Genomic DNA, 22,211 nt, shown 5'->3' with positions numbered 1-22,211 from the left:
ACTCCAGGTTGAAACCCAGCAGAATTAACACAGGGTTTCCTAAGCTTAAGCTATTTCTGAATATCACGGCAGCTCTTTTCAGCTGAGCTTTTCAGCACTGCAAAACTGATAATAGAGGAAGGGGAACATCAGGATGAAGAATTCAGCATTTTGGAAAGTCAGCATCCAGAACAAACCCCAAATAAAATCTGATTTTGTTTTCCATTATTTCACCTGGAAGGTGGCTTGGTGCAGGGGGGGTGCTCAGTAAGATCCTGACTCCTCCAAGACTTCTCCAGCACCATTTGGTCTTATGGTCCCAAGAGGAAAAATCCAACACTGCATCTGGCTCTGCAGCAATGTGGAGCTGGCCCTGTGGGATGGGGTGAGCTCTCCCTGCTAAATTAACTGCAGACACCCCAATAATAGAAGAACTGAAGAAGCCTTTGGTTCAACATCTCCTCCAAGAGGTTTTTATGTCACGTTGGGCTCAGAGCAGAGCTTCAGCTCGGTGCTGGCCCCATGCTAGATGCTCTCTGGGGTCCCCTCCCACCAAAACCTTTAAAAAAATACTATATTAAGGAAAATTATTACTGGGAAATAATTAAGGAAGGAAATTAAGGAAAATATTAAGGAAAATATTACTGGGATCTGTCCTTTGTCTTGCTTCACTGGACTGGGCAACTCATGTTGTAAGAGCAGGGGTAGAAACAAAGGGAGAAGAAGGAAATGCCAAAGGTTGGTTAGGTGCCTGGAGAAATTCCCAGCTTGGGATGATGATTCCTGCCTCATGGCAGGACAGGACACAGAAGCCACCCCATCCCCAGCTGCCTGTGCCCCTCACCAGGATCGTTGACGTTTTCCCCCCTTCCAAAGTGATCTCCAGATCCGAGAGCGCCGCATCCACCTCATCCACGTCCTTGTCACTGTTGTTCAGGTGGTTTTCCGAGGACATGATGGAGAGTTTGTTGATGTGGTACTGCAAGGCAAGGCACAGCATTTCACCAGGAAGCTCCTGCCAGCCCCTAGCTCATCCCAAAGTAGCCGTGGGGATTGGGAAACAGGAGCTGTGCCCACCCGGTGGGTGCTGAGGCCACTAGAGTCAGGAATGGCAAACTTGGGTGTTTTCAGCCCAAAGAGTCAGTCAGACAATCCCTGAAGGACCCACAGGGCCAAGCTGCTCTTGACACAGCATCACAGGCTACCTGAGGGTGGAAGGAACCTCTGGAAGTCACTTGGTCCAACCTCCTGCTCAACCAGGGCCACCTTACAGCCCTTGCCCAGCCTCATCTCCAGCTGGCACTGGAGCATCTCCAAGGATAGAGAAGCCACAACCTCTCTGGGCAACTTCTGCCAGTGCCTGGTCACCCTCACAGTGAGGATTCCAGAGCTGCATCCCCAGCAGGGTGAGGGAAGGGATTGTCCCCCTCTGCTCTGGGGCATTTGGATCTGTTTTTACCCCAGAAAATGAAAACATCCATAAAAATCTCACACCAGGGGCCATGGCCAACCCACTCTGGACTGCTAGGAGAGGCAAACTGAGTCTTTATATTCCTATTTTCTCTTTTATTTCCTAGGAGGGGCTCAGGGAGGAGATGGCCCTGCCCTTGCTGGGGATACTTCTGCATCCTACAGCAATGAGGAGTGCCAGACCACACGTAGCAAATGGTCTGCCATCCCTCTTCCAGAAGTCAATATCAGGTGTAGTGTTTATGCCAAATCACACCGAGGCTTTCCTAAAACTGATAAATAAATAGTTCTGGGAAAGCCCCAGATTACCACCAGCTGCCTGGGGGAGGAGCAGAGTGCCAGAACCACACAGTTCAGGAACCTTCTGTGCTCACTGGAGGTGGAGGGGGGTGGCTTAAGAAAGCAAGCTAAAGGATAGAAATGTATGGTAAAAGAAAGCCAAGTTCTTTTTCGTGAGAAATAATCATCAGCAAACATTTAAATTACCTAAGAAGCTCGCTAGGAGATGGGAAGTGATCTGACTTCTACCAGCAAAGCTCCCACCAAAGACACAGTGAGGCTTAAATCAGCACTCCCAGCCCATCTCATTTGAGGTGTCCATCCATATTCATCACTAGAGAAGCCTGCCAAGCTTTTAAAGTTGAGCTTAAGGAGAAAAGCAGCATCTGGGGCTCTCTCCTACCTGCAGAGCTGCAAACATCATCATCTCCTCCTCCGTGCACTCGATCTCCTCCAGCAGGATAGCCCACTTGGACTGCTCATAGAGCTGGTTGATCCTGATGGCATCATACTGCAGCAAAAACACATCAGGGTTGTGAAAAATAAATGTGTCCAGCTCAAGAAAACCCCCCTGAATCTTTCATTTCACTGCAATGCTTCCATCAAGAGTTAAAAACTCCTCTGCCACCGAAGCAGAATGGCTCTGAAAACCCCTTCTAGCATTAGCAAGACCAATTCTCAACACGGTGGAGAATTTACCAAGATGAAAACCCATCAGAGATAGAGAGACCCTTTGTTCAAAGCCCTTGACTGCAAGATGCAAGCAAAATAAAGAGCTCTGTACCTTTGGATTCAGGTCAAAAAAGCTGTAGTACTTGAACCGCAGCAGCAAAGCTTCGTTTTCTTTCACCTCCTGCTCCATAAGAGATCGGGATGAATCCAACCAGCTGTGAATTGCCAACAGGGGGATAACACACACAAAAAGCTTCAGCAAAGTCATAGAATCCCAGACTGTCAGGTGGGAAGGGCCCCCAAGGCCCATCTGCTCCAACCCTTCTCATCTTCTTGTTTCTCTGAGATGTCTCAGCACCCCCTGGAGCTGAGACTTCCAACTTTCCAGAGTGGGGGAATCCACCCCTTCCCCTGGGAGACCATTCCAAGGTCTGACTGTCCTCATGGGGAAACATTTTCCTCTGGTGTCCAATGGGAATCTGCCCAGGAGCAACTTGTGCCCATTGCCCCTTGTCCTATCCAGGTCATGGGGATGCTTTCAAGGATGCAATTTCAAGCTGCATATTGCAGGAAAAAAAAAAAAAAAAAAAGAAAGAAGGAAAAGAAAGAAGAGCAGAAAAAGGCAATCCTGAACTCACCCTTGGTTGATTTTGGCTTTATCCAGCAGTGCCTGTGGCTTATACATTTTTGCTAAGGACTCTGGGGAGGTGATGGGCTGGCTGACAGCCAGGATGCCTGGGTTGCCCTCTGACAAAGCACTGTCCCCAAACCAGGCTGAGGTGGGTGACAGGGGACTGCCATCATGGGCATCATAGGTTGGTGTCATCGTTTTGCTGTACAGTCCAGGGCTTGAATAGATGTTTCCTACCAGCAAGAGGAATCAAAGCCAAGGGTTAGTATCCAGCCAAACCCTGCCTGCTCCCAACCAACTCATCTCAGACACAAACCCGAAGGCAGTGGATGAAAAAACCTAAAAACCTTCCCTTTTTCTTTCTTTTTTTTTTATTTTTCTTAACATCTTTCCTTTCCCCCGGGCTGCTGGTATTCCCAGGAAAAGCTGCCCCTCTCTCTCAGCTCTCCTCTGAGAGCAAAACTTGATGGAAAACCTCATTCCAGCCCCAAATTCCATGGGGTAAAAAGGTGTAAAAGTCTCCCAGGTTGGGAAACTCCTTCCCTTGGGGTTTCTGGGGGGCACCTGGGACCCGAACGGCCCCTGACTTACCCGTGTTACCTGTTGCTTAAAGATTTTGGAAGTCAAAAGTTTTTTTTTTAGAGGAGCAGGAAAATAAACTAAGGGTTCAGCCAAAGAGACCAGAGGCAGAGGGCAAAAGTCCTACTGAGGTGGAGCTCACCTTTGACGGGGCCGATGTAAAGAATATCGGTGCCTATAGAGGGGAGAGAAAGGAGGGAAGTGAGAAGGTGAGAGAAAGTCACTGGGAGGGGAGGAAAGGACAGAAGCCAAAACTTCTCTTTTTTAGAAGGAGGCAGAAGAGCTGAGGTGAGGTTTCACCACCCAAACGGAGCGTGGGCAGCAGGAGGTGGGCAGGCAAAGCAACCACCCAAGTGAACTCCGTGGTTATTTTCTTCCCCTTCCAAGAACCAGGCAGGCAGAGCAATGTGGAGTTGCCCAGGTGGGGAAAAAAGCTTTCTGAGGCTGCCACAGAAATTGGGTATTAAGCTGCCATTTGGTGTGGAGCTGATGCCCAGGCACACGGTGCTCCAAGCTTTTGAAGCTTTGCAGGCTCAAAGCAAACAACAAACCAAACCGACAAACCAGCAATGACCAAACCCAACTGCAAAGCCAGCCCCCTCCCCCCTTTTAAAATTATAAATATCAAGAGATTTAAGCAAAATCAGCCCTATCCATCTCCCAGGAGCATTGATTTTCAAGTTAAGAATAGAAAAATTTGGATTTTCAATAGGAGGGAGGTTCAATGACTGAATCCTCATGTCAGGAATTCCTCCTCAGGCAAGGAGCTCAGCAGCATTTTGCTGGGCATAAATCTGCCCAGCAGCACCTAGAAGGACCAAGAAAAGTAGGGGTTTGGGGCACGAGTTGTGTGCTTTCCAAACCACCAGCCTGTTCAGACGTGCAATAAATCCCAGGTGGCCAAACTCTGCCTCCAAGAGCACCAGTAAGGGTGGTGGAAGCAGTGGCAGAGATGCTCCAAGCAAAGTTTTCTGTGCCTCCTCCTGACCCATCCCCTCCAGTCCCTCACTCCATAGGATTTCTCCTCCATGAGAGTGCAAGAAATCACCAAAAGCTGAGCTAGGAAAAAACCTACCACCAAAACAAGAGAAAAACCTTTGCCAACTCTTTTTTTTTTTTGGTCATGGGTATCTCGAGGAGCAGTGAGAAAGGTTTGAATCAGCAGCAGCAGCCAATGACAGCCAACATCTTGCTTAGGAAACTTAAAATAATACAGAAACACCCTCTGAAACTGCCTGACAGGATGGAAAATAGCTGTGAAAACCATCCACCACCATCAAAGAAGAAAACTGCCAGGATGCTTTTAATGTTCCTGTTGGTTTTGCTGGCATCCCAGGCTGGATTAATGATCCAGGGGAGCAACAAGCCCCCTGGTCACCTGCTGTCCAGACAGAGCCATCAAACCAGGCATGAGCAAAAAAGCACCAGAAATGGCCAAGGGATGGAGATATCCACCTCCAGGTGGATGGATATCCACCTCCAGGTATCTCCTGCTGGTGTGCTGGGGGTGACTTCCCAGGATTTAGACTTTGGGAGCTGGATTTGATGATCCTAATGGTCCCTTCCAACTTGAGATAATCTGTGATGAAAGCAGCAGGGATGTGTTCTGCCCCTGGACCTATACAATGCTGGTGCACAGCACTTAACCACCATCACCATCCAGAAACCACAGCCCAAAAGATGCTCTTGCTTTCTCCCTCACAGCCTCCAAGCCTCAACCTTCCCATGGCTCAAGCAAACATTGTGGATAGTAAATCCACCATGGGTCAATATTCCCTTTGGCCAAGAGGGTCAATGGGATCCTGGGGGCATCAGGAAAAATGTGTCCAGAAGATCCAGGGAGGTTCTCCTCCCCCTCTACTCTGCCCCAGTGAGAACACACCTAGGATACTGGATCCAGTTTGGGGCTCCCCAGTTCAAGAGAGAGACAGGGGAGAGCTCTGAGGATGCTGAAGGGACTTGAGCATCTTTGCTGGGGAGAAAGAGTGAGAGCCCTGGGGGTGTTCAGCCTGGAGAAGAGAAGGCTGAGAGGGGATCTCTGAATGTCCATCAAGAGCTGAGGGGTGGGGGGCAAGAGGAAGGGGCCAATCTCTGTTCAGTGGTGCCCAGGAGTAGGACAAGGAATAATGGGGTAAAGGGAGAAGAGAGGAAGTTCCAGCTGAAGCTGAGGAGAAACTTCTCTGCTGGGAGGGTGAGGGAGCCCTGGCCCAGGCTGCCCAGAGAGAATCATAGAATCATAGAATTAGCCGGGTTGGAAGGGACCTCAGAGATCATCTAGTCCAACCCTTGACCCACCGGAGCAGTTGCTAGACCATGGCACTGAGTGCCACATCCAGTCTTTTTTTAAATGTCTCTAGGGACGGAGAATCTACCACCTCACCGGGCAGTCCATTCCATAGCCTAATCACCCTCTCCGTGAAGAAATTCTTTCTAATATCTAACCTAAACCTCCCCTGGCACAACTTAAGACTGTGTCCTCTTGTCTTGTTGAAGGTCGTCTGTGAAAAGAGTCCAGTTCCCACCTCGCTACAGCCTCCTTTCAGGGAGTTGTAGACAGCAATGAGGTCTCCCCTGAGCCTCCTCTTCTTCAGGCTGAACAGCCCCAGCTCTCTCAGCCTCTCCTCATAGGGCCTGTGCTCAAGTCCCTTCACCAGCCTGGTTGCCCTCCTTTGGACCTGTTCCAGGACCTCTACATCCTTCTCTGGAGCCTTTCCAACCCCCCCTGGACGTGTTCTGTGTGTCCTGCCCTGGGGGATCCTGCTGTGGATCCATCCTTGGACTGGATCAGCTCCAGAGCTCCCTCCCAACCCCTGACATTCTGATTTTATAATTTTATTAACTGAACCAGCAAAAAAAATCCTACTTCTTGCCCCAAATCAGTTTTCCCATGGCCATCTCCCCTCACTCCTCATTTGGAAGAGCAATGCTTCCCCTCAGATGTTCTCCTCACCACCTTCTCCAAACATCTCAAACATCTCAGAAGAAGCTTCCTTTCAAAAATCTCCCTGAGGCAGGCAATGTCATGGAAAGTTCCAGGTAAAACAGTGATCAATTTGGCTAACTTGTAAACAAGTGAGCACAGGTCTTCTGCTGGAAAGTGTTGGGCAAGATGTCCCGTGGGTGTATCCTGCAGGGATTTAAATGGTTTCATTGCTAGGGACGAGGTGCTCAGTGACCAAACCTGCCCAGCACATCAACCCTCACAGAAATGAGCAGATCCTGGAATGTGAACTCATTTCACAGAGGCTTTTCAGCTCACCAACTGCTGCTGGAAACAGTTTATTCAGATGAAACCTCTGACTTCTCACTGATGACCCCAACACCAAGCTGGCAGCTGCAGCCATCAGATCTGAGACCAAAGCAATTTCATTCACAAGGAAAGGGAAACCAGCAAGACCATTCAAAGTGACTCACTGAAAAGACCAATAAATAATTAAAATAAAAGCCTCTCTTCTGCACACCTTTTCCCCAGAGCAGCCCAAGCACTTCCTATTAACCTCACTGAGATGCTCTCTGTGAAAAACACTTTTGGAAGGGCTGAGTAGGGACTTTAAAGATGAAAATGCCAAAGGAAAATGAAAATTGACTGGAGCCTTGCCCAGGGAAACCTCCTCGAGCCAGGACTATCCCAGAAGTATTTTTAAGTCACTTAGAGGAGAAAGAGTGAGACTGGAGCAGAAGAATTATTTCTCCTTTGCTGCAAGACCTGTGCTGAGAGTTTGCTGGGAAGCATCACAAAACCCTTCTTCTTCCCAGAGCTACCAGTGGTATTAATCACTGCATGACCTTCACTTGTCCTTCAAACCAATTAATGCAAATTTACTGAATTCCAAGATTTATTTCTAATTTATTTTTTTTTTTAATTAAAGCTGCCCTGCTTTCTTCTCATCCCTGGATTCAAACCCAAGAACTTTGGCAACCAGACATCTCTCCTGCCTGGCAGCACACATCCTTGCGCCTTCCTCCATGAATCCATCTGGGCTAAAATGCTCCCAGTTGACCAACTTCATGGTTTTCAGCTCCTGCCATTTGCCTTCCAACACCAGAACTCCAACAACTGTGGAGCAGAGCTGAAAAATCCCTCAAAAAAATCACAGCATCCTTCCTGCATGCCAACACCAATCTGCTGCCTGTGGCAAGAGCTGCTCTCCATCAGTGATGTCACCCCACCAGTGGGTTTTTTTTTGTAGCATTCCAATCTACAGCTACACCCTAACCATCAAGGAACACTACTGCAACTAATAAAGCAGAAGAAAATATGTTATAATAAAATATATTTCTATTTTGCTGGCTTCTTGAGAAGGAGTAGGACGGCGGCACTGCCTAAACCACACCTGGAATCTGACATTAGGAATGATTTTTCCATTTAGCTCCTTTCCTAATAGGGTCAGGGAACCTCTCAGTCACACAATCTGAGTGTTCAAGTGGTCACACGTGGTTTCTGCTTTTCATGTGACCAAGGTCTGGCACTTTTCTGCTCCCCGAGATGCGTGACAGCTCCAGGCATGCATCTGTGCCCCAGTGCCCCAGTGCTGGAGGATTTGTGGAATTTGTTTAGGTTCTGTGCACACAGATTTTAAGGAATCAAGTCAGATCAATCCTGCTACATCATTTCCCCCCCAATATTTCATTATTTGTTTGCCTCCTGCCCACCCCACCCCTCCAAGCCCATCCCCACAGAGCAAGCCTTGGCTCACCAGACCCCGGGGTGATCAGGGGACCCTCCAGCTCGAAGGCATCATCTTCACATTGATCATCCAACTTCTTCTTTTTTTTCTTTGATGGATCTCTGGGTTTCCTCAAAAGGGAGAGCTCTTCTGGATGCCTGATGTCTGGGGAGAAAACAGGACTGCATGAAAAAAGGCAGGGTGGAAAAAAAAAAAAACCAAGGGGAAAAACCCAGGAACATCCTTCCTTTAGGAACAACATCCAGCAATGTGCAAGATCTCTTTTTGGCTGGTTTTCCTGCTTTGCAATGGATAAAAATGAAGTTGAGAACATTTTCCCTGGAAGCCTGTTGGAAACAAGCATTGTCCTTGGCTGGAGAAGTCAGAGAGGAGTTGGACAAGAGGCAGAAGTTTCCAGGCAGGGCAAACACAAAGCACTGCTGGACCCTGCCACAGGGCTTGGTACCATTCCCACCCATCCTCTTAAGTATAAATATATCAAAATATAAATACAATGATAAATCTACATACAAATATAAATAAAAATAAATATCTATATATCCATCATCAGATAAACACCAATTTAGGCACCAAAACCACTTCCAGGGGAGCAAGCCAAGATTCAAGCCCTTTGTTTATTTATTTACTTACCAAACTGGAAATTTCAGTCTCTACTGAAAGGCACCCAGTTTTTAAAAAAGATCTTGGCCAAAATGTTGACTTTTCACAGCAATTCTCTCTCCTTTCCCTGCTCTGAATCATTTTAAAACCACGTTATTTAAAATGAAGAGCATCACAGTGGGTTTGTGTTTAAGGCCATGAGAGTATGGGGGTGGCTAATGAAAAAAGAACATTTTTAGGGCCATTTTCCACAGAGATGGCACTTGGGGTTTGCTTCTACCTCCTGCAGTGGTTTCCAAGAGGGAAGGAGCTTTCCAGGAAAAGTGGAGCCCAGCATCCATCACACCATGGAGGGACAGGAGGGAGCCTGGAGTCCCTTGCTGGTGCTGTGAAAAACCAAGAAGGGAGAAAGAAAAACCTTCATCTGCTCTGAACTGTCCTGGAAAAGCATTTATTTGGGCACAGAGCCATCCTGCTGTGACAAGGAAAGGCTGCAAAAAAGGTTGGAGAGCTCGGAAATACAGCTGGGATAAGAAAAAAGGACACCGAGGGCCTGGGGAGACCTTAGAGAACCTTCCAGAGCCTGAAGGGGCTCCAGGAAAGCTGGGGAGGGACTGGGGACAAGGGCAGGGAGGGATGGGATGAGGGGGAAGGGTTTCCAGATGGAAGAGAGATGAGATGTGAGGAAGAAATAGTTTGTTGTGAGGGTGCTGAGCCCCTGTGCCAGGTTTCCCAGAGAAGCTGTGGCTGCCCCATCCCTGGCAGTGTCTCAGCCCAGGTTGGATGGGGCTTGGAGCAACCTGGGCTGGTGGGAGGTGTCCCTGACCATGGCAGGGGGTGGCAATGGAGGAGCTTTAAGGTCCCTTCTAACCCAAACCAGCCTGGGATTCTGTGATTGAGCCTGGAAGGAAAAGCTTCAGAGCTCTGCTCCAAGGCTGGTTGTACATATTCAAGTCCATGCCCTGGTGTTGTTCCTGGCTCTGGTTTTTTCATCTCTTGGCCCAAAATGCTCATCAGCACAGAGAGGGGCAAAGCTTTGGCTTTGGGATGCCCTAAGGAAAGCAGCCACCAGTCCTGGAGATGGAGGAGATGGAGCTGCACTTTCCCATCAAGAGGGTCACTGAAGAAGACACAAAGCCATGCAGCTAAGAGGAGAAGTTACAGGGCTTGAGGAGAGCTTACAGGGTTCATACCCCTCCACCACCAGCCTTGCTGAGACATTTTGGGGGAATCTGATTTTTGGATGGATCCCATAAGCCCTGATCTTCCCAAATCCTGGGTCTCCCATCCCAAACGATCACCTGGCCCAGCTTTAATGGACACTTTATTTGTATTTATATATTTAAAATTATTATATTTCTTTATTGAGATAACCTTTAGGGAATATTTGTATTTATATCTAAGATTTATGTACTTCAAGCTTTCATTTAACCCTGATTTATCACCACCATGGACACATCCTCATGCTAAACCCCATCCCCTCACCCCCTCACCACCAGCTCCTTTTTCACTCTCCAACCTTTTTGCCCATTTCTAGCCACAAATCCCCAGCACACAAACCCAGACAGCCCTTTGCATTCCCATTTCTCCCAGCCAACTTACCTCATGGAGCAAAAATCTGCTGGGACAACCAGGGTCAGGCACAAGGGACACCAGGCAGCACAGCCTAAAACGAGGAGTTCCCCGGGTATTTTTTGCTCACAAGATTTATCCTCTGGTGTTTATTTATGGTGCATTAGCAACTGATACAACCTCTCAGCTGAAACCATTCAGAGAGGCCCAAGAGAAGGGCTCCAGGCCAAGCTCAGCTCCTGAAAGCAATCTGCTGGAGATGGCCCAGAGCTTGACCAGCTGATTCCCAACCCACTTTTTATAATCCCTCAGTTGCTCAAGACTCTGTCTCTGGGTTACAAAGGAGAAGGGAAGTTTTACAGCAGCTGCTTCCCAGCTTCTGGCTGAGGCAGAGGCATCCCAGGGATGCTGGAGCATCCCTGCAGCTTTCCTGTAACATCCCTGCAGCTTTCCTGCTCCCCTGCAGCATCCCAGGAATGCCAAAGCATCCCTGCTTCCCTGCAGCATCCCTGCTTCCTTGCAGATGCCCTACAGCTTCCTTGCTCCCCTGCAGCTTCCCTCCTTCCTTGCAGCTTCCCTGCAGATTTCTGGCTTCCCTGAAGCATCTCAGCAATGCCAGAGCATTCCTGCTCCACTGCAGCATCCCTGCTTTCTTGCAGCTTCCCTTCTTCCTTGCAGCTTCCTTGCAGCTTTCCTCCTTCCTTGTAGCTTCCCTGCAGATTTCTTGTTTCCCTCCAGCATTCCCACAATGCCAGAGCATTCCTGTTCCCCTGCAGCTTCCCTTCTTCCTTGCAGCTTCCTTGCAGCTTCCCTCCTTCCTTGCAGCTTCCCTGCAGCTTCCTTGTTTCCCTCCAGCATTCCCACAATGCCAGAGCATTCCTGTTCCCCTGCAGCTTCCCTCCTTCCTTGCAACTTCCCCACAGACTTCTTGCTTCCCTGCAGCATCCCAGCAATGCTGGAGCATCCCTGCTCCCCTGCAGCATCCCTTGAAGCTTCCTTGCACCATCCTTGCAGCTCCCCTGCAGCCGAGCACATTTCCAACTGATAAGCCACAGATTTCTCTCTGCTGGACATATCATCATCTCTCAGCCTTGCCCCCCAGAAGCCAACTCAGGGCTGGAGGGGAAAATCAGAGCAAAACCAGGGAGCTAAAAAGCAGCAAGAGTGCCACTGGGCTGATTTCCCACCCCAGAAGCAGAGAAAAAGCAAGGAGCAACTCTGCACGTTCCCATCTGTAATTAAACTGCTGGGGAAAAAAACAAGTTTGCTGCTGGTTATGATTAATAAGTGTCCAAAGCATCTTAAAACATGCTCTGAAGAGAGCTGGGCTTGGCAGATGGGGTGGATGGTTACTGGAGCTAAAGCAGAGCCTGGCCCAGGCTGTAAGGGTTTGCAGATGGTGGGGCTCCAGTTGATTGGAAACTGGGACCAGGAACCAGTCCAGAGCCTCAGCCTCTGTTTTCTGGTCACAAGAGAAAGATCCTTAAAGTGACCAAGTGGTGTAAAACAATTAAAATTCTTTATATAGATTTGGGCTTTTTAGCTTTCCCCTCTGCTCTGCTGAGACCCCCTCTGCAGTGCTGGGTCCAGTTCTGGGGTCCCCAAGGCCAGAAGGAGATGGAGGTGTTGGAGTGAGTCCAGAGGAGGCCCTGGAGCTGCTGGGAGGGCTGGAGCAGCTCTGCTCTGGAGCCAGGCTGAGAGAGTTGGGGGTGTTGAGGCTGGAGAAGAGAAGGCTGCAATGGGGAGACCTTAGAGCACCTTCCAGTGCCTGAAGGGGCTCCAGGAAAGCTGGGGAGGGACTGGGGACAAGGGCAGGGAGGGATGGGATGAGGGGGAAGGGTTTCCAGATGGAAGAGAGATGAGATGTGAGGAAGGAATAGTTTGTTGTGAGGGTGCTGAGCCCCTGTGCCAGGTTTCCCAGAGAAGCTGTGGCTGCCCCATCCCTGGCAGTGTCTCAGCCCAGGTTGGATGGGGCTTGGAGCAACCTGGGCTGGTGGGAGGTGTCCCTGACCATGGCAGGGAGGGGGAAATAAATGATCCTTAAGGTCCCTCCCAACCCAAACCAGTCTGGGATCCCAGTAAGCCCCATTGCACCTGGAAGAGCCCACTGGCCAGAGTTGCTCACCAGGAGTAAAACACCTCAGGGTTTGACTTCAGCCCCAAATTCCCACTTGAATCTGTCCATTAACTCTTTCCATCCAGATTTTCCAACTGAAGCCAAGCTGCTCCTGCCAGAGGTCACTTTAAAGGAAAAATGGCCAGTGAGATGTGGGTAGACCAGGAGAGGTGACCTTCTATGATGCTACATGGACAACAGTGACTAAAATCTGGTCCAAAACCATTTTTAAAGCTGGATCTGGCCAGAAACCATTTGCATTTTGACATCTCCAGCCCAAGCTTACCCAGCTCCAGCCAAAGCTGAGCCCAAACAGTGCTGCAGCTCCATGTCCTGGCAGAAAGGTTTCATCAAATTTAGGGCATTTGTTGCCCAGAGGGGTGGTAGAATCATTCCAGGTCAGGTTGGATGGGGCTCTGAGCAACCTGATCTGGTTGGAGATGTCCCTGCTCACTGCAGGGGGGTGGGCTAGATGGCCTTTAAAGGTCTCTTCCAGCCCAAAGCATTCTGTGATTCTCTGACTTTATCAAGTGAAGGCAGAGAGAAGCACCCATGTCTCTGTTTCACAGGAGGCATCTCAAAATCACATCCAGGAATGAGGCTTTCAACCTCCAAGAGCAATTTTTTCCAGCTGTAGGACAAAGCCATTTTACTCCCTGCAGCATCTTCCCATCCATCTGCCTGCAAGAGGCTCCTTGTGCCTCTTCTTGTCTCCTGCTGAAGATAAATCCATGGGTTTTTTCCTTGCCTGTATAATCCCTCCTTTCTCACCCAGCCCTGTTTCTCTCCCATTCAGAAACAAACAGCAGAGCAAGGATGAAATCCTCCATCTTCACAGGACACCAGCTGCCCCCAGGAAACTGGCTTTAAAGGAAAATATCCTCCTGGCAGGCTGTAAAATCCACATTTTCTGCACCAAGTTAATCTTGCAGCTGCTGCATCTTTAACCACCAAGGTGTTTTGTGATGGGGAAGCAGCTGTGGGCAGAGCTGGGACCCAAATCCATGTGGGGGAAAGAGGGGATGTTGCTGCCTTGTCCCCATCTAAGACAGACTGGAGAGTTGGGCTGATTCCAATGGGATGAGGTTCAACACAACAACCCCATGGGGAGCTCCAGGCTGGGCACAGAGTGGCAGAAAGGGACCTGGGAGTCTGGATTGCCAGGAAGCTGAACAGGAGCCAGCAGTGTGCCCAGGTGGCCAAGAAGGCCAATGGCATCCTGGGCTGTGTCAGGAACAGCGTGGCCAGCAGGTCCAGGGAAGGGATTCTGCCCCTGTGCTCAGCCCTGGGGAGGCCACAGCTTGAGTCCTGTGTCCAGTTCTGGGCCCCTCAGCTCAGGAAGGAGATTGAGGTGCTGGAGCAGGTCCAGAGAAGAGCAAGGAGGCTGTGAAGGGATCCAGCAGAATTGCTGTGAGGAAGGGCTGAGGGAGCTGGGGGTGTTGAGGCTGGAGAAGAGGAGGCTCAGGGGAGACCTCATCACTCTCTCCAACTCCCTGAAAGGAGGTTGGAGCCAGGGGGGGGTTGGGCTCTTTTCCCAGGCAACTCTCAGCAAGACAAGAGGGCAGGGTCTCAAGTTGTGCCAGGGGAGGTTTAGGTTGGAGATGAGAAAGAATTTCTTTCTGGAGAGGGTGATCAGGCATTGGAATGGGCTGCCCAGGGAAGTAGTGGATTCTCCGTGTCTGGAGATCTTTCCAAAGAGCCTGGATGTGGCACTGAGTGCCATGGGCTGGGAACTGCAGTGGGAGTGGATCAAGGGTTGGACTTGATGAGCTCTGAGGTCCCTTCCAACCCAGCCAATTCTATGATTCTATAAGATTTGGATCTTCAGACCCTTCCCAGAAGGGCTTAGAGGACACTCTGGGGCTGTTTGGGTGCTACAAGGGATGGGCTCTCACTCCATAATCCCCAGATTTGTGGTTTTCTTACACCACAACACAGTGAGGTCGGGTGGAAGAATGGTCTGAGCATTTAACACCTTCACCCAGAAATGAAACTCATGGGAATTCACACCAGTTTCAAGATTCTGTATTGATACCTAAGGAAAATTAATCCTCCAAAGAAGCTCTCAGCATCCTTTTTCCACCCAACTTCTGCTCCCTTAAAAGCACAGAAGGATGGATAGCCTGGGTAGCTCCTGAAACAGAAGAAGTCCATCATTTTCCTTGTGGGACAGAGAGTATTTAGGGGAAATCCTCCTTTTAATGCTGACCCAGCTCCCCCCCATCAGGAAATGTGGTTGGAAAGGGGACATCTCTGAGTTGCCTTGAAGCAATGACTCAGAAAAATTACAGCTTCTGAGCATCACTGGGACAGTTCTTAGTAAAATGAGACCTCAAATCCTGTTTCAGACTTGGAAAAAAAATGAAAACAATATGTATTTTTTTGGGGGGGGGAAGGAGTGAATTCAGTGGTTCCTGCTGTAAGTTCACAGAATTGACTTTCTCACCTTCAACATAAAGTCACTTGAGTGAAAAGTTCTGCAAAACAGGCCAGAGGCAAAAAAAGAAAAAAAAAAGAAGAAAAAATTAAAAAAAGAAGGAAAAAAAAAGAAAGAAAAATATTTATATAACTTTTGAAGTGCCTGGAGATAAGAGCATGGTTGTACTGGACGCTGGGCAGTATCTGATGGTGGAACAGGTCCTCAGCAGAGTTTACTAGGTTTATACACCCACCTACATTCAGAACATTTTATTATGGGTTCTTCAGCTGCCTGGTTGCTTAAATATTTGTTTGGGTAAAAGCCAAGTTCTCCACTGGCTGCCCTGGGCCATGTGGCCAAGTCAGGACATCCTGCAAAGCCTCCTGAGATCCCCAACGAGTGCCATGGGTACAGACCAAACTGGGGCTGACCCTAGCAGGGGTTTTTTGTTTTTTTTTTCCAGAGCCTCCCTCCTAGCATGGAAAATCCAAGTGGCTGTTGACCTGTGGAGCCATGACCTCTAAAAGCACCCCAGAAAATATGGGGTTTGCAGCTGTGTGACCCAGAGCTCTAATCAGGAACCACCAGGCAGGAGCCAGGAGGAGGGGGCAAGCAGGGATGGAGACAAATGTTATTGCCAGGCTAATAAAAAAAAAGCAGAAATTAAGAATGACAGAATCAACAAACTCTGAATGTTTGGATGGTTTTTTTTTTCCCCACAAGTGGGATGAAATCCCCAGACTCTGGTTCTCTGGATGCCTCTCTGAGCACAGCCAGCACTCCCCCCCAGCCTTGCCCCTGAACTGCAGCTGAAATCAAATTCAACTCAATTAAATCAAGCACCACAACCAAGAGGAAAAAAAAAAAAAAATCCACTTCCACCCTCCACGTCGGACCATAAAGAGCAATCAGTGCAATCTCAAGGAAGGAGGTGGCCTTTGCCAGCATCTCCTAATGTCTTCAGGATGAAAGTCTATTTAAAGGGGCTCTGTCAACAGCAGAGTAAGGATGAAAAAATTCACTGACTCACTCAGTGACATCCAACCTGATGCTACTCAACACGCAGAGCAGGGATTGGGGCTGGGGAGGAGGGTTTTTTCTTAGGACAGGGGGGAAGGGGAAAGGGGGAGTGTTTTTTTCCACTTTGCAATTCAGTCTCGTTCTTTTTCTTCCCTTCCAGCCTGTCTGGATCCTACAGAGGGGCTGCAGCTGAATGCAGGCAAGCAATAAAAGAGGAAAAGAGCAAAATGAAGAAGTTGGCAGCAGCAGAGTTGGGCCTCGCTGTTTAAAAAGCTGAGTACATTGCAATTTGGCTGCCTCTCTAAATGGTAAGATTTCCTTCCACACCCATCCCCTAGACATATTTAGAAATAGCTGTGCTACTGCCAAACCTCTCTGCTGGTAGCAGCAAACCCTTCCTCAGGGTTGCACTGGGTCTCTCTCCACTCCAGTCCACCAGCACCATCCCCAAGCATCCTCCTGCTGCATCCCAAGGCTGTTGTCAGAAGATGTTGGTGTTTTCCCCAAAATAACCCCCCTGAGATGCTCACATGCTTCTACCAGGACTCCCTTTCAGCCCCAGAATCCTAAAATGGTTTGGGGTTTGAAGGGACCTTAAAGATCATCTGGTTCCAACCCCCCTGCCATGGATAGGGACACCTCCAACTAGCCCAGGTTGTTCAAAATCCTCCCATATTAGTCAGAGGGGCATGAAAGAAGGAAAAAAAAGGTTTTGAAGAGGTTTGCAATGCTGATGAGTAACTCTGGACAGATTTTCCACCTGGAAAGCAGGTGCTGGAGCTGCCTCCGTGTGTTAAAGGGAAAGGGTAGAGCCCTGGGAATGCTGCACATCTCTGAGTACCAAAGGGTTTAGTTTTGGAAAAAAAAGAAAAAAAAGGAAAACAAGAAAAAAAAAAAAGAAAACAGCAGCTTTTTATAGAAGTTTTTTTGGCAATGGAGGGCGTGGAAATATTACAAATACTTCAGAAGTCAGAGGACATTCTGTTCTGGAGCAAGGACCATTTATAAAGAAGGAAAAAAAAAAAAAAAAAAGGTAGGGTCGTATTCAGCATCCAGACTGGTGCTGGGTGTCTCCTGCCTGGGGAGGGGTTTGCATCCCACCGTGCCCAAATGCCACTGTCACCTCATCTCAGGCTGTGTTTGGTGGCAGGAGGCAGCACTTTGGTATTTTGGGGTAGGGTGAGGTGAGGGCAAGCAGCTCATCCCCTCCCAGGGCTCCCTGCATCTCCCCCTCCAACCCTACAAGCTCGTCAGGATGGGAGCTCCCTTACCCTGGGCAAGAGGGATCCCAATTTTCCCTCATCCCCAGGGAGCTGGGTGGGGGACACTGTTGGACTCAGGATGCTCCATGGACTTTTGTTTTCCAAAAGAGGAGAATTAATTCAGAGCAAGTTCTTTGAGGAATCCAAGGCAGGAGCTGGGCGTGATGCTCAGAGTACTAGGGAAAGATGCCACTGTCACCTCATCTCAGGCTGTTTGGTGGCAGGAGGCAGCACTTTGGTATTTTGGGGTAGGGTGAGGTGAGGGCAAGCAGCTCATCCCCTCCCAGGGCTCCCTGCATCTCCTCCTCCAACCCTACAAGCTCATCAGGATGGGAGCTCCCTTATCCTGGGCAAGAGGGATCCCAATTTTCCCTCATCCCCAGGGAGCTGGGGACTGGAGTGAGCTGGGTGGGGGACACTGTTGGACTCAGGATGCTCCATGGACTTTTGTTTTCCAAAAGAGGAGAATTAATTCAGAGCAAGTTCTTTGAGGAATCCGAGGCAGGAGCTGGGCGTGATGCTCAGAGTAGTAGGGAAAGATGCCACTGTCACCTCATCTCAGGCTGTTTGGTGGCAGGAGGCAGCACTTTGGTGTTTTGGGGTGGGGTGAGGTGAGGGCAAGCAGCTCATCCCCTCCCAGGGCTCCCTGCATCTCCTCCTCCAACCCTACAAGCTCATCAGGATGGGAGCCCCCTTACCCTGGGCAAGAGGGATCCCAATTTTCCCTCATCCCCAGGGAGCTGGGGACTGGAGTGAGCTGGGTGGGGGACACTGCTGGACTCAGGATGCTCCATGGACTTTTGTTTTCCAAAAGAGGAGAATTAATTCAGAGCAAGTTCTTTGAGGAATCCGAGGCAGGAGCTGGGGGTGATGCCTCACCAGCTTCTGGGGAAGAAAAAAATACCAGACCTGAAGGGAATTTCTTCCTCCTGCCCAGCCTCAGGGTGGGTAAGGGAGGGATTTGTAGTCACAAATTTTGGAGAGCTTCCTCCCAGGGCTCCCTTCTCCCAGCTCCAGAACCACATCCTCCTCTCATCCCGACCAGGATAGCTCCCAAATCTTCACCACCAGAGGAAGAGAAGAAGGATGCAAACTTTCACAGCAGCAACACCAGGGCAGGAAACACCAAGGCATGGGAAAAAACCTTCCCACTTGTATCTCACTGGGTGCTTTTCCTCTCCCATTGCTCACACAGCAGCAGCAGATCCTGCCTGGAGTCTCCCACTGCTCCCAGGACACATGGAAAAAAAAAAATAGAGGCTGGAGCAGGAGAAAGGGGATGATGTGAAGAAGCAGCTTAAGGGAATGAGCAAAGCATTTGTGGTCCTTTCCAACCCAAACCATTCCATGATTCCATGATCCTCCTCTGGAATCAAACAAAGCTGTTGTGGAGGAAAGGAGGATATTTTTCTGCTTGTAGGATGATGGGTTAGCAGGAGCTCTCAAGGCAACTGCTGAGGAACAGAGGATTTTTCTTCTTGTGGTTATCAAAGAATCATAGAATGGTTTGGGTTGGAAGGGACCTTAAAGCTCCTCCATTGCCACCCCCTGCCATGGTCAGGGACACCTCCCACCAGCCCAGGTTGCTCCAAGCCCCATCCAACCTGGGCTGAGACACTGCCAGGGATGGGGCAGCCACAGCTTCTCTGGGAAACCTGGCACAGGGGCTCAGCACCCTCAAACAATTTCCTCCTAATGTCCAACCTCAATCTTCCCTCTCCAAGTTTTAACCCATTAACCCATTTTAACCCATTAACCCTTCTCATCTCCCTACCCCATCATGTCCAAAGCCTTCCCCCAGCTTTCTTGTAGCCCCTTCAGATACTGGAAGGTTGGATGATGGGTCAGGTCAGCTGGAGCTCTGCAGTGCAGCCACATCTCCTGTCTCCCCAGATCCCTCTTTCCAGTGAGGATATTCCCACCCACACCAATAGTGCTGACTGCGGCCTCAGCCAATTCCCCATGTGGGTTTGATGGGGAGGAATATCTCCTCAGTGGGACAAAGAGAGGAGAGAAGCTTCTGGGATCCCCACAAGCAGTGCCCCATCCCATCCTCCTCACTGCTCCCAAAGCCATGCTCCAGCTGCTCCGAAAAGAAAATCATTAAAAAAAAGAAAAAGAAAGAAGCAAAATTTTACTTTCTCTTTCTTGGGTCTTTAATTGCAGATCAAAGCTGCCCTTCAGGCCAGCAATGATGCCTGCCAGCAGCTGCTCCTGGGCAGACTTCCAGGACAGTCTTTGGGTGAGGGCTGCCCATCCCATCCCATTCCACCCTGCTCCTCTCCTCCTGCCTCCTCCTGCTGCAGCCAGGGTCAATCCCTACTCTTAACCCTCCCCATCTCTTGCTGTGGGAATGGAGGAGCTGCAGGCTGGGGAGGAGATTGCTTGCTTTTTTTTGGTTGGCTGGTTGGTTTTTTGTTTTCCAGCTTCACATGGCCTGCAAGAAAGAGAGGGATGTGCTCTGGCATCTTCCCACAGCCACCTTCAGGATGCCCCCAGAGAGCTGCCCTGTGCAACAACCTCACTCTGCACAGGAACTTTTGGTGTGGGTAGGACTTTTTCTACAGGTTTGTAGGGAGAGGACAAGGAGCAATGCTTCAGCACTTGAAGAGGGGAGATTTAGATAAGGCATGAGAAAGAAATTCTTAATTTGAGGGTGCTGAGCCCCTGTGCCAGGTTTCCCAGAGAAGCTGTGGCTGCCCCATCCCTGGCAGTGTCTCAGCCCAGGTTGGATGGGGCTTGGAGCAACCTGGGCTGGTGGGAGGTGTCCCTGGGCATGGCAGGGAAATAAATGATCCTTAAGGTCCCTCCCAACCTAAGCCAGTCTGGGATTCTAAGAGCAAAGACTTTTCTTCATAAAGCAACACTGATCCACAACAGGGACACCTCAGGCTGCAATTTAAAAGGAATACAAGGAAAGACACAATCCTAAATCATTCACCCCAGCATGTTCCCTGCTTGTGTGCAGAGGGTTTTGTGAATGTGACCAACTCCAGTCCTGGGAGCAGGAGGAATTACTTACATTACTCATTAATCACACCATATGCTAAAATTAGTGAAGTGTGTAATTAAACACTCCAGGGGTAAAGACAGCAAACACTTAGAGCCAAAATCCCAGCAACTCACAAGCACTGACACTGCTCCAAGCTGCACTGGCCCCAAACTTCAGAAATTAAGGGATTTTCAGTGGCAAAAACTATACTGTTAGGGCAAAGAATACTTGTCAGGCTGCCCAGGGCAGGGCTGGAGTCCCCATCATCCCTGGAGGGGTTTCAGAGCCCTGGAGATGTGGGGATGAGGGACATGGGGCAGGGGTGGACTTGGCACTCCTGGGTTAGGGTTGGACCTGATGATCTCAAAGCTCTTTTCCAACCAAAATGGTTCTGTGATTCTCCTTCTTTCCTCTTCTGCCTTAAGATATCTCCTCATTTTTCCATGAGGAGACAATCAATGGGATTAATTTGGGGCTCCCCTGCAGCCAACCTGTTCAGAGATGCTGCAGGGAGAAGGTGATGGAGAAAAATAGGGCAGTGTGGGCATTAACCAAGGGGTGGGAGGGGAGAAAACCAAATGGGGATAGAGGCAGGTGGGGAAAAAACATTATACCACAGCCTGCAAGACCCCAAGGGGGGGTTTGTTGGAGGAAAAGCAAAATGCAAGTTCCCCAAGCTGGGATGGCCCCCCTCCTAGCTCTGATTTTTGGCAAGCCCTGAGGTGTGGGCAGACATTCCCCACCCCTCCCAGGAATGACAGGCACTGTGCAGATCCTACACAAGCCCCAGAAGCAGCAGCCCCTCTCACCCAGAGCACACACAGGACCTCCTGGCTTGGATCAGCTCCTGTCCTGTCCCATCATCAGTGCCAGGACAAGTGTCTGAGCCCAGAGCAGCTCCAAGGGCAGGGATGGGGGAGGAAGGGACAGGAGGTGACCAGGAGTGGCATGGGATGGTTTGGTGTTTGCCCCGTGGAGATTTTGGATCATATACATATATATATATATATATATATATAATCATATATATATATACACATATGAATATTCATATATATATAAACTGAGACCTCTGTGGGACAAACATCAAATCATACAGGTTTATGTGTGTCTTCCCACTGGGAAGCTTTTCCCTGGACCACAGAGGCACCTGGATACCTAAATTACACACACACACACACATATATATGTATATATACATATATATACACACACACATATATATATATTACACACACATATAATATGTATACATATATGTATATATGTGTACGTGTGTATAAAAAGCAGCATTTGGACACATAATTTTAATATATAAACATATGATTTATATATTATAGATTATGTACATAGTCTATATTATATACAATGTATAAAATATACATCTGTATATTTTATACAATATATTATATAGTATATTGAATATATAAAAGTTGAAATATATATTGCATCATATTGTTCTAGACTATATATCATAGTAATGTATATTATATATTCCATATGCTATAAATTACATTATACTATATCATATAACATCTGTTACACATTATATTATATATGATATATAATATATAGTATATAATATATATTATATATTATATATTATATAATCATATATCATATAATATCATATAATATATAGTATATAATACATTCTATGTATATGTTATAGGTTATAGGTTATAGGCTATATATTATGTTATACATTGTTGTATGTTATATGTTTTATATTATATATTATATGTTATGTTATATATTATAAAAATTATTTTATATTACCCATTAAATATTACATATATCTATTATATATTATATAGTGTTTTATGTTATATTACAGTACATTACATTATCTAATATTAATTCTATTGTCCTATATTACATGGCAGGGGGGTTGGAAGTAGATAATCTTTATGATCCCATCCAATCCAAACC

The 22,211-nt window shown here is 48.3% G+C and overlaps 1 protein-coding gene across 4 annotated transcripts in view; it reads right to left on the bottom strand.

Moving 5' to 3' along the window:
- The window catches only part of FERMT2 (fermitin family member 2), a 60,207-nt gene that overhangs the window by 13,577 nt on the left and 24,419 nt on the right, over positions 1–22,211 (bottom strand). For 3 of the 4 annotated variants that reach the window (XM_030451941.1, XM_030451944.1, XM_030451942.1), the window contains exons 4-9: positions 8,308–8,442; positions 3,753–3,785; positions 3,039–3,264; positions 2,513–2,615; positions 2,132–2,239; positions 824–958 (exon numbers count right to left, since the gene is read on the bottom strand). In XM_030451941.1, coding sequence (XP_030307801.1) covers positions 824–958; positions 2,132–2,239; positions 2,513–2,615; positions 3,039–3,264; positions 3,753–3,785; positions 8,308–8,442 — 740 coding nt within the window. The remainder of the gene's footprint in view (positions 1–823; positions 959–2,131; positions 2,240–2,512; positions 2,616–3,038; positions 3,265–3,752; positions 3,786–8,307; positions 8,443–22,211) is intronic. The other variant, XM_030451943.1, reaches the window with a different exon arrangement.

The sequence above is a fragment of the Calypte anna genome, chromosome 5A (genome assembly GCF_003957555.1).
Source record: "Calypte anna isolate BGI_N300 chromosome 5A, bCalAnn1_v1.p, whole genome shotgun sequence".
NCBI lineage: Eukaryota > Metazoa > Chordata > Aves > Apodiformes > Trochilidae > Calypte > Calypte anna.
This window is presented reverse-complemented; position numbering and strand designations above follow the sequence as displayed.